We start from the raw sequence: 12,845 nt of genomic DNA on the forward strand, positions 1-12,845 counted from the left end.
TCAAGAGCAGAGTGTTTTGTGGGAACAATGACAACACCTGCTCTACAGTTTATGACATCGCTTCCACACGCTGAAAATTTGGCAGCATTGGTCAGTCTGATTAACTCAGAATTATTTATGTCCCTCTGAGAGGTTTATTTTATCTTATCATTGAAATGAGCTGCTAAAAAAGGTTTATTTATGTGGAAAATACCCACACAAACAGGGAAAAACACAAGATTTTGTATGTTGCACTTTAATAAGACGAAGGATTGAGTCATTAAATCCATAATTAGACTTGCAGCTCGCTGAGGTGAATAAGTCCTACGTGGATCCTAATCCACACTGATCTGTGTATGCAGGTTTGTGTCAAACTAGTATGTTCATGAGAAATCTCTGTGAATCCTCCTGTTTTGTTTCGGTCTGAAATTTTGAACTTGAGCCACCGCCGTAGTTCCCCCCAGTCTGGGACTCGACTGTCACCTGGAACAGCTGAGCTGAAGGAATACCACCGTCTTCCTCTAAACGCAGAGCTGGGAAACCAACTTCACTTGAAAAACTTAGTAGATCAAACCAGTGAGTAACTGAGCGTAGTAAATCACAGCGCTGGGGGAGTGTGTGAACCAGTCACGTACAGAAATGCATTAAAAGAAATAGTCTTTAGCTTTTTTAAAGTGCCACATGTGCAGTATTTGTTTTTACAGTAATGACCAGATTTAAACGCTCAAAGAGCATTGCATGCCTCTAAAATTCCCAGGTTAGTAAAAAAATAAAATAATAATAATAATAAAATACATTAATAAAATAAAAAGTGGGCCGCTGGGTGGCACAGTGATTAAAGCTAGCGGCCCATGTACTGAAGTTAAAGTCCTCCTGCAGCGGTCGCAGGTTCCAGTCCCGGCCTGCAGCCCTTTGCTGCATGTCATCCCCATTCTCTCTCTCTACCCCCTTCTTGTCTACACCTTGAATAAAGGCCACTAGATCCACAAAAAATCTTTGAAAAGAACGTAAGTCTGCATTTATGCAAAATGGAAGATTTCCAAACTTTAAATGAGTTAAGACACAAATATAAGATCACCAATGTGGGTTTAATGAAAAACAATAATATATAATAACACAAACATTCATGACAAAATTAAGTGCTGAGTTTGGGATGTTGTTAACTGGCCCAGAGTTTTGTTTATTTGATCTTAGTTGCAGCAAAGTGACTGACGCGTTGCTCTGACCTATGGAGGATGGAAGCGACAGCAACGTTTAACTGGAGGATTTGCTGCCATCTAGTGGTTCACTCCTGCACATCCACAACTTCTCCAGCAGAACAGAAAACCTGAGTACTAACAGACCGGGATGATTTGATCTGATCTCATTAAGGGAATTGCATCGTGAGTACATGAGCATGTGACAGATATGATTGTTTTTATGATCAAACATCAGTTTTAATCTCCTCGCATCAATTTTCAAGATTCTTTTCAGAGATGGAGTTTTCATTCATTATCTTTCGTTCCCTCTGTCATCCTGGAGCGATAAAGTAGATAAGCAAACACGACGATATTCACGAAAAACTGGCTCAGACCTATGGAGGAAACTCCGTAGTTCATGTACAGGAAGCCGCCGATAGTCGGTCCAATGGTGCGAACCAGCGACTGGACAGATGAGCAGAGTCCCAGCATTGTTCCTGAGCAGGAGAGCAGAGTTCAGTAAATAACTACGTGTGGTTACCACGTCAGCTGACACTGAAACAACATATTTTTTATTTTTATTTTAAAGCAAGCTCTAAAAGAGGCTGTTAACATTTACGTGAACACTGATTGTGTGCACGGCGGGGGATGAAGAGCAGGACCAGCTCACCTGTGTCGGAGGACGGGACGCTCTTGGTGAGCATGGTGTCTGTGATGATGTTGAACATGCTCATGGAGAAGATCATCGGCGTGACGATGATGCAGAACTGGAGCACATTCTGCATGTACGCCTGCGCAGGAAGAAACAACAAAGAGAAGAAGAGATGACTTACATCAGCGGGTCACAACCATCACTTGTTTTATGAGGAGGAACTCCGTGTTTAAATGACCTTCATGCTGATGGGGGTTTGATGTCTGCAACATAGTTTGGTTATAACACGACAGAGACCCAGTACAGCGGCTCTCTAGACAACTGTGTCTTTTAGGGCCATTATGAAACAATTATTGATAACTGATCATTAGGAATTTGGTTGATCATGATGAATTTGAATTTGAATTTGAATCTGGGTTTCGTGAAGGAATGCACTGAATTTTACTGTTCTGAGGCTGCCAGCAGGGGAGAAATAAACAAGACCACACATGAAAGCAGCGACGCAAAATGATGCTTTCAGGCTTAAAAATAATGGAAAAAATATTGCTACATGTTTCTTTTAAAAAGAATATAAAAAAATCATTAAGTGAATAGAGCGAGGTCCTTCACACCGTAAGATTTTTTTCCCCACGGCTGGACTGGCGGCCTTCGCCACCCATCTGACTCCCGGACTGAGGTTCATGCAGAACTGAGGTCAGTTGCAGTTCCTCGACCCCTGCTGGTCCTGCTCAAGGTTTCTTCCCTCCTAAAGGGGAGTTTTTCCTTGCCACTGTTTGGCTTAAGGTTTTTCTCCCACTAGGGGAGTTTTTACCTGCCATTGTTTATGTAATAACTGCTCGGGGGTCATGTTCTGGGTATGGGTCTCTGTAAAGCGTCTAGAGACAACTCTGTTGTATTAGACGCTATATAAATAAAATTGAATTGAATTGAATTGCACTAGAGGCTGGCTGCAAAAGCGGGTCACCCTGAGCATGTTGACGTGATTATTCCTCTCAACAAAAGTCAGTTGGCTTGTCTTACTTTTATTTTACGTGGAGAGGTCTAACGTGCAAATTCCAGCTCCGCTGCCTTAGTTCAGTTCGTTTTCTTTTATTTGAAATAAAATGGTTAATATCTGGTAAACGCTCATGAAAATAAAGAATAACATATATCGTCCTTTTACCTGTTTTATGACTGTATTATGTTTTATTTATTTGAAATGATTTGCTTTTTAATCATCCAATCAATCCCATTTCTTTGTAAATGCTGATAATCAATTCTAACAAAAAGCTTCTTTTTTTTTTTTAAATCAAGGATATTTAAAGGTATAGTCAGTAATGTTGGAGAGCTAGCAAGATTTGAAAGTGGCACCTCCTCTAAGCCCCGCCCCCTCCTCCCCCTCCCGTCAGCGCTCCGTCCAAAGCCACGCCCCCACAAACTTTGGGGAACGCGCATTTGCAGGAGTCGAGTTTTCCAGGACATTTTGGACAGCACATTTTCAACAAAACTACCCCATGTGTCATTCACCTGTAAGCGAGGCCGGTTTTAGGGGGGGGCAGGGGTGGGCTGTGCCCACCCAAACGTGTGTCCTGCCCACCCAGTCAAAGTTATGGGGATCCTTTATTTTTTTATAATTTTATAATAAATATATAAATATAAATTATAATATATAAAAATATCACAGGATATCTGTACCGTTTCTGATTGGGTGGGTACTGCGCATCATTTTTAGACACAACAATGAACGCATACCGCAAAAGTTGTGTCTCGGCTACGCCGTACCCTACGGCGTAGCCTTGGCTCCAGAGCCTGCACAGCACCGCAGCGAACCGCCACCCGCACCGGCGCTGTTTTTTTTAGCCTTTTTAGCAGGGCGAGCTGTTACAAGTAACGCTGGAGGTGGTATTTTTGGCTGCGTTTTCTCGTTTTCTGCGCCATTCTTCAGCAAACGTGACTCGAGTGTGTGAAGTTTTCCGGCAAGATTTTCAATGTGACGAGTGCGCGCATGGGACAGAGGGGGCGTGGGCAGGACTTAAAATGAAGGCATCTGATTGGTTCTTCCCCCCTGCCAATCCTCTGGTCCTCTGACCAATCCGTTTCATTCGGTGCGCAAAAAACAGATTGGTCAGAGTTTTTACAGGATTAAAGCTGTCAGAGAGGTCGGATTTTTTTCTTTCCTTTTTCTGAACACATTATTCACTGGCTACTCTCAGGATGGAAGGACCATTTCACCCAGTATAACAATAAATGTTTTTGAATACGATTACAGACTATACCTTTAAGTCCAATTAATCACTAAAAACGTCCCAGGTAAGATGCACGTGCTTGTGTGTACCTGAGCCACTCCCACACAGGCGGAGACGCCGATGGACAAAAGCAGCAGCGACTTCTCAGAGAACCTGGACGTGAGTCGACCGATCACGGCGCCCTGAAGCACCTGGACACAGAGTGGGCTTTACTCGCCTCATCTAGGATCAGCATGAGCTGCAGCGGGACGCACCACGACCGCTGCCGCTCCAAGCAAACTGTATTTCTGTCGTACCATTTGAACAATGCCAAAGTAAGCCATCAGGTAGCCGTTCTCCTGAGGTCCCAGCTTGAAGAATTCCATTGCAATGATGGAGAACATCACCTGGAATATGCCTTAGGAAGAAGACAATAGTCGTGTTAGATTTAGACATTTCTGGTGATCTGACACCTCTGGAGGAAACCACCAACGAACATCTGGATTAAACAGCATGTGTGGTGTCTGCTGCACACAGTAAGAGATATTTAACCAGGTCTCCTCACCCACAACGCTCACCTGAAGGCAAACCTGCGGCTACTTTGATGAGGAAGATCCGCATCACTTTCGGATACTTCATCAGTCTTGTGATCTCTCTCACACTGAACACCTTCTTGTTTTGGTTCTCAGCTGTAGAAAAATAAAGAGGAAAAGTTAAACAGATGTTTACTCAGAAGGCAAACTTGCAATTAATATTAAATCGCCGGTACCAGAGGACCTGAGGGTACATTAGAAGTACCTTAAAATGTATCCTGAAAGACACAGGGAGCTAATGCATTGTTTTTAAAACGGGTGTAATGTGAGCTGGCTTTCTGGTTCTCGTCAACACACGAGCAGGAAGACCAGAAAGCATTACAGTAATCAATGCCACTCAGAATAAACGCATGCATCAGCATCTCCGAGCTGGCCTGCGAGAGAAACAACTCTGGCTCCATTCTAATGATGGTAAAAACCTGTTTTAACCACAAGCTTAACAGGTGGAATGAAGCTACGCTCAGAGTCAAGAATGACGCCCAGGTTCTTTACTTGCTCACGTCTTTAAAGACAGCACATGTAATTTTGAGAACTGTTTCTCTCTCTTAGCCGTGGGCTTGATACCTAAAACTTCAGTTTTGTCCCGGTGGAGTTTCAGGAAGTGTTCTGCCATCCATGATTTAGTATCTAAAATACAATTAAAAAGGTCATCAACTGGTCGTGTGTCTTCATGAGACATGGTGATGTACAGCGGTGTCGTGTGTCATCAGCATAGCTGTGAAAATGAATGCCATGTCTCCTAATGACATTCTCAAGTGGAAGCATATATACATTCAAAAGAATTGGGCCTAAATTTGAGCCTTGCGGCACACCATATTTGATATCATGGATCCGTGAGGAGTACGTATCTAACTTATCAGAAACCTCCTATCTATAAAGGTCAGACTTGAACCCGTTTAGGAGAGTGCAAGAGAGGCCAACCAGGTGCCTCAGTCTGTGTAAAAGGATCAGGTTGTCTACTGAGAAGAAAAGTGAGGGATGAGTGTGGAGTTATTGATTAAATGCAGGAATTGCATTTACAACATTTTCTGTAACCGAGTTAAAACAGTTGAAACCCAACAGGAACTTCAAATGAGCAGAGTCCCTGCCGCTGCACAATGAAGCAGAAATGTATCTGATTATGGCTGCACGGCCTGCACGGCCTTGCGTCTCCCAAAGCCAGATGGAGACAAAGTAAAGAGGTAGGTGGAGGGTGACGGAGCCCCCTTAGAGGAGCCGGTACCCGTGCCAGGACACGGATGTGATCACAGAATCAGAATCACAGATGATAAGAAATGACACAAATGTAACCACATGAGTGGTGGAAACCGTCATGTGTTCAGAAGCATCAAAAAGCTTCTAACTTTCTGGTCACGTTGGGTTTGTTTGGTGTTATCTGAATATATATCTGAATATGTCACCTAAGCCGCAGAAAGCTTTTTTATTTTCATTCAGTTACATAAAATCAGGTTTTGTTGGTCAGAATTTGGACAATTTAAGGTTTAAAAGATGTAAATACACATCCAGTACTTCACATCAGTTAATCAAGGCTTAAATCAGAAGTAAGAGCTGTCCGAGTTCTTAGAGAGATTTTATTTGCTTTGGGATCTGAAAGAAAAAATAAATTATGAACAAAATCAGTGTTTTATTACCCAGTTGTGTCTCTGAAAAACATTCCCTGCTCTCTGCAGCCTGCAGACTCTCATGTCCAAACTGCAGCATATTTCAGTTTTTACTCCCCAAATTCAGTTAAATTCTCTTTAAAGTCTCTCAACATCAAAACAAAAGCATGAATCAGGTATTGAGGCAACAAGGCTCCATCTAATCACCATGAGGGACCCCAGAAAACCGTTTGGACCGCTGGCTAGTCGGTGAAACTCCTCCTTCCACGTGACTCAGGGGCGTTTAAACATTACTGACCTCTGACGACGGGTGAGCTGTATCAGAGTTGTATCAGACCTTTGAAGGTTTGCTCATTAAATAACATTACACAAGCGTTGCTATGGAAACGACATCTGAAAGCAGGCACCGCCTGACCGCATCTCAGTGCACGCAGCGGTCAGTGGAGGAGCTGCAACTTTTACAACTTCCGTGTCGGCCTCAACCCGGTCGCTTGATTCAAACACACCGGCTTCTCACAGATTCCCGAACAGCTGAGTGTAGAGACGGGCGGGAGTCGGCCTTACGTTTGGTGTCGCTTTTGGGAGCCTCGGTTTTAGTGGATTTCGGGATGAAGATTAAAACCAACAGTAAACTGAAGGCACTCCCTGCGGCGCCGACACCAGCGGTAAACGACTCCCTGGGAAATACAAGATAAGGCAGCCTTACAACGCTGGACACATCACACATCATCATCATTCTCAGCAGTTTTTTACATTTAGGCTTAAAAATCAGCTGTTTTTGGTCCGTTGGAGGCGTCAGAAACACAACACTGACGTATAATTCAACTGCACGGCGCCGAGGCCCGACCGGTCCCCGCCCGACGGCCTCCACTCACATCCCTCCATCACGTCGCTACGCGAGGCTCACTTCGTTCATTTACGCAGAAACACTCACCCGTAGCGCGTGTTCAGCTGCCCGCCCAACGTGGAGCCGGCTATCATGCCCACGCCGAAGCACAGACCCAGTTTGGATAAGGCGTCGGCCCGTTTCCCCGGTTCTGAGAGGTCCGTAACAACCATCTGGCACGCTGCAGGCGGGAGAAGGACGACAAGATGAAAGCAGGTCAGTAGGATCTGTTATCAGGGATAAATACAGAGAGTTAAATCATAAAGTCAGCTTACGTTAGTTAATAACAAGAGAATCTTAAGGCCCTGTCCCAATACTCCCCCTACCCCTACTTTTCAGCCCTACCCCTAAATTTTGCGCGTTCCCGTGAGGGTAGTGGTGTCCCAATTCCTCTTTTCACCTAGGGGTAGTGTGCTTATTTAGGGGTAGTGCTTATGAATCTGGCCCTTCAGAGCAAGGGATTTCCGATGCACCCTAGCTGACCGAGGGCTAGAAAAATTAGAAAAATGGAGGACATTTCTTATTTTTTAGTGAATAAAATCAATATTTTGAGTACGTTTCTGCATAAAAATGCGTTTTGATTACATTTCTAGCGAGAAATATATATTTTACTTTCATAATATTCACTCAGTGAATGTATATAATCACTCGTTTGCCCGTTGTTGCAAAGTCTTTTTCAAACCTCGCCAGAATAAAGGCTGATTTATGGTTCTGCGTTACACCAACGCAGAGCCTACGGCGTAGGTTACGCGGCGACGCGCGTCGTACGCCGTACCCTACGCCGTACCCTACGCCGTAGGCTCTGCGTCGATTTAACGTGGAACCATAAATCAGCTCCCGAGCCGGCAGCCGGCTGTACTCATCTTGAAATTTTCGGATCAAATTTCTTAACAGGCGTTATTTGGATAAACTGAGCCCAGGTTGGGGATCTTCACGGTTACTTTTACGCCTGAAAAACTATTAAAACTTAATTAAGTGGCATATTAACAGCGCTACGGATGAAATTAAAACAGCTTTTAGCTGTCGGCATCCTGATATGGTGTGACGTATGTGCAAACGTAACTATGCACTCGCTTACGTACCCAAACATAAACCACGCAGTGACGTAGCAAGCAAAAGGGGTAGTGCTGAAAAGTAAGGGTAGTGGATGTATTGGGACAGGCCCCTGGGAAGATTTCAAGGGCCCTAAAAATTTGTGGCTTCATTTTTAGGGCTAGTGGTAGTAGTGAGGGAGGGCTAGTGGTAGAAAGTAGGGGGTGTATTGGGATTGGCCCTAAATCATCTTAAATTGACCTATTTTTTTAAGGGGGTCGTCACTTTGTTTTGCTCTTCGGTTTGACCTCCCTCAGCTTGAAATTTGAATATCCTCCTGAGTTGCGTGAGTCCTGAGTGTTGTATTTACCAAGTTTTACTCTTGTTTCTTTTAAAATTATTATTATTATTTCAGACACCTTCCCCGTGCCTATAATTGAGCTCTCACCTTCCACAAGTGTCACAAAAAGCAGCAAACAATCACTTCTGAATAGTAAACATGTGCCTCTTTGGCAGGTTTCCGTGGTGCCGGATGCTCACCGGGGAGGACGTGCATGAAGACTGTGGGGAGCTTGTGTATGAACAGGAGGACCGGGTGGTTCGCCAACACCAGCAGCACGAAGAAGACCGTGGTGGCGGCGCACGCCAGGCTCAAGGCGGCCCGCGCCCCGAACAGATCCGCAAACCTGCAGACCAATCAAGACAAAAGGTCTGTGGACGCTTTTCTCCACCGACAGCAAACGCTGACCCAGACCAGTCTGGGTCTGGTACTCACCTCCCAAACATGGGACCCCCGATCAACTGAATCAGTCCCACCGTAGTTTGCAGATAACCAAACCACAGCGTGTCAAAACCAAGTTTCTTTGCCAAATACTGCAGAGACACAACATAGATACATGTTTATGAACACGAAGCACCTCAGTTGAACTCTTTATTACTTTATTCTTTATTACTCCAGTTAACACTGTTCTCCTGGAGCCAGAGGCAGATGAACTGGGTCTGGTTCTGGAACTGCGTTTGGTTCTGGTTCTGGAACTGGTTCTGGCGGTGCGTCCGAAATTCCACTCTAAACAGTATATACTAAAAAGTATACTTAAGTTCGGCACACTTTTGAGTAAATATCATTAGTGTGCATTAATTCTGACGTACTATTAAGAGCGCACACGGCACTTCCTGCCGTTGGGAGGAAGTGACGTGTCACAGCAACAGTAGCAGCACCGCTCCGCTATTTCCTGTTTATCCTGGTCGAAACAAGATGACATTATATAATATTATTATATACGAATATTATAATATTAATATTATATAATAATATTATTATACTTAATATTATACTTAATATTATACTTATGACATATACGTATCACTTAGCAACCAAACACCGCTGCATTGCATTGTGGGAAGTTTCTGCTTAGCTAGTGTCCATCAATCCACACTAATAAATTTCTCCAGAATGAGTATGGATAGTACATACTATTGAGTACGTTCTAATGTTTCGGACGCACTAAAAAATCTTGCATACTAATTTTGCATACTCATTATGGTGGAAGTATGCAATTTCGGACGTAGCCTGGGTCTGGAGGTGGGTATGGAACTAGGTTTGGTTCTGGGTCTGGGTCTGAGTCTGATTCTCCACTGGTACCCGCTGCTTGTTCAGGACCAGAGGTCAGTGTTTCACTAAGTCCTGAATCGGATGTAAAAATCTCCTGAACTGAGACGGGCTGGGATTTGAACCTGCGCTGCCTGCACCAGGGCAACAACCTCTGGAAATGGTGCCGGCTCAGCCCTGGGGGCCCTTGGCTACCGGGCCCCCCAAACTGCCCTTTCAGGGTGTTTACCTATGTCTCACATGACACGTTAGATGCTGACAGCTTTGTTAAACGTGACTCAGTCCTTTGTGAGCGCGGCATTGAGGAAAGTGTCGGTGATGCTGGTCGTGGAGGTGGAGGTGTTCACACCCAAATGAATCAGCACTTTTAATTCAACATGCGACTTCAGCTTTCTATCACCCACGTCCAGAGGTTAAATCTGTACAGACATTAGCGATCAATAAGGGCGGTTCCCTTTATTAATCACATCTGCTACTCCAAACGCCTATATTTTGAAAGTTATGGTTTGTATGGTATGTTTTAACAAACAACTTTATTCTTCTGATATATTTAATGCACTAATAGTTTATTACATTATCATGAACATTTTATGTTCATGATAAATGTTTGAAGGTTTATAAAAAATTACAACTTTTAAATTGAGGTTTGACAACATAAGAATAATAATTAATAATTCATTAAAAAAAAGAAGACAACTTTACTGTTATAGTCCTATTAACGAATGATTGTAAACTTAAATCGATCCAAATTATTGCTGCAGGTGCAGAATTGTTTAATTTCTGTAATAAATAACGATTCATTAGATGTATAAGGGTGTTACTGATTTATATGTTTTTTTAGGAAATTATTTAATTTAGAAAGAGACGCTGAAGTCGAGCCTGGTGCCTCATCTCAGCGTCAAGCCAGATATTTATGATGTTTATTTAGGATGTTTATGATTATGTTTTGATGTCTATGTGGGATGGGGGAGGTCTGTGTGAAAATGACCTGATGTGTGTTTCTAACCATGAGTGTGTGAGTTTATATGTGGATGTTGATTTTATTATGTAAAGTACTTTGCTACTGTTGTATGAAAAGTGCTTTATGGATAAAGTTTGATTTGATTTGATATGATCTGGTGTCGTCCAGGCGGTGAGGTCCACAGCTCATCGATCCAGGTATGGTACTGGATCAGTATTGGGTATCAATCGATACACAAGCAGCACGCATCGGTATCAATATCATTAATTGTGTTGAGAAAAGTTACCCTTCTTATTTCTGTATGAATAATTTGAAATAATTTTGAATTTTGAGTCAACATGTGTCTTTTTTTACTTTTCTATAACTAACAGGCCGTACGGTGGATTAGTGGTTAGCACTGTTGCCTCACAGCAAGAAGGTTCGGATCGACTCCCAGGCCTGGCAGGGGCCTTTCTGTGTGGAGTTTGCATGTTCTCCCCGTGCTTGCGTAGGTTTCCTCCGGGTACTCCGGTTTCCTCCCACAGTCCAAAAACATGCATGCTAGGTTAATTGATCATTCTAAATTGCCCGTAGGTGTGAGTGTGAGTGTGTCTGGTTGTTTGTGGGGACTGTGGGTGGAAACTAGCATTTCTGCTAAAACCTGGTGTATTTACACTGCTTAATGTAGTGTTCATGAATATGCATTGTCCCGTCTAAATAAACTTTGAAACTTTAACAGCTCCTGTCCAAAACCTCCACTTGGACCAGATTTTTAATCTGCACACTGGTTCCCATGGACTGAGCTTGACAGTCCTGCTCTAAATAATATGGACACAAAATGAAATGACACAATAATCAAATGGAAATGAACCTTCGACCTAAAGTCAGTATTTAGTGTGTCCTCCCTGAAGACCAAGCACACCTTTAACCTTGTGATTAAGGACATTGTCTTTTACACAAGCTTTGATTTTTAAATAAAGTTCCTGACTATGAATGTTGATAAAACTCTGATAACAGTAAACTGAGGTGGGTCTGAAGACTTTAGCTCAGTACAAATAAATAATAATGATATATAATATATAAATATATAATAGATAAATAACATTTGAACACACTCATACAGTTTTGGTTGGTATTTTTTATGTGTGAGTATTTAAACATTTAAAGTTTAAATGTAGGGAAATACTCACACATAAAAAATACCAACCAAAACTGTTTAAATTTTAAACCACAAACTCAGTTACTGTACTTTTCAGATCACAATGAAATTAATAATATTAAAGTCTCATAGATAGATAGATAGATAGATAGATAGATAGATAGATAGATAGATAGATAGATAGATAGATAGATAGATAGATAGATAGATAGATAGATAGATAGATAGATAGATAGATAGATAGATAGATAGATAGATAGATAGATAGATAGATAGATAGATAGATAGATAGATAGATAGATAGATAGACGCTCATAAATGCGCAGTTCACGGCCTGCACGGAAATTTGGCCTTCGTGTAAAGATGCAACATTTACTTACTACAACATTAACTTACAGGGGTGACAGAGAACTGTAAAAACATCCACGTGATGTCCAAAGCGGCGATTATGTACACGATGTAAATAATCGTCCCCTTCCTCCTCTGGTCTGCAGCGCTGGCCGCCGAGGAAACTGAAGTTGTGGACATTTCCTCCGCTTTTCCGCCTCCTCGCTTCATGTTTTAAAGTTGTTTTAAAGGACGTTCATGCGGAGAAAGTAAAGTGCAGGAATCCTGCAGCCGAACCGGACCTGGAGCCTGGTTTCACCGGGAAACGGCCTTTTACCTCGTAAACTTTCACATAACTTTACCGTTGCTCTAATCTTCCGGGGTTGAACTTTGGATCTGGGAGGCGATAAGGAGGCGTTGCGTTTTTGTCTATGTAAAAAAAAAAAGAGTTAAAAACCACGATACAACGTACTTAGGACCATATCTGTGAAAAAAATAACATAACGGTTTTATTGGGTTTTTTTTATTGATTTTTTTTTCTTTTAGGACATGGTTCTGCAAATTAATCAAATGTTATTTGTATGGTGCTTTTCATACAACTTGCGCAAGACAGTGTTTTAATAAAACACAGCAACAAAAAAAAACATTTTAAAAAACAACTTAAACCAGCAGAACACGTGAACAG

General features: G+C 42.5%; 1 protein-coding gene across 1 annotated transcript; it reads right to left on the reverse strand.

Moving 5' to 3' along the window:
• Window positions 1-1,048: 1,048 nt before the first annotated feature.
• On the reverse strand, window positions 1,049-12,547 carry slc22a18 (solute carrier family 22 member 18). Its single transcript, XM_061737957.1, has 10 exons — window positions 12,230-12,547; window positions 8,901-8,998; window positions 8,666-8,811; window positions 7,142-7,274; window positions 6,772-6,884; window positions 4,592-4,702; window positions 4,331-4,431; window positions 4,124-4,225; window positions 1,828-1,948; window positions 1,049-1,654 (listed from the first exon to the last, which is right to left on the reverse strand). The coding sequence occupies exons 1-10, from the start codon at window positions 12,389-12,391 to the stop codon at window positions 1,464-1,466; spliced, it is 1,278 nt and encodes a 425-aa protein (XP_061593941.1). The 5' UTR covers window positions 12,392-12,547; the 3' UTR covers window positions 1,049-1,463.
• Window positions 12,548-12,845: the final 298 nt, after the last annotated feature.

Source organism: Cololabis saira, chromosome 2 (assembly GCF_033807715.1).
Source record: "Cololabis saira isolate AMF1-May2022 chromosome 2, fColSai1.1, whole genome shotgun sequence".
Taxonomy (NCBI): Eukaryota; Metazoa; Chordata; class Actinopteri; order Beloniformes; family Belonidae; genus Cololabis; species Cololabis saira.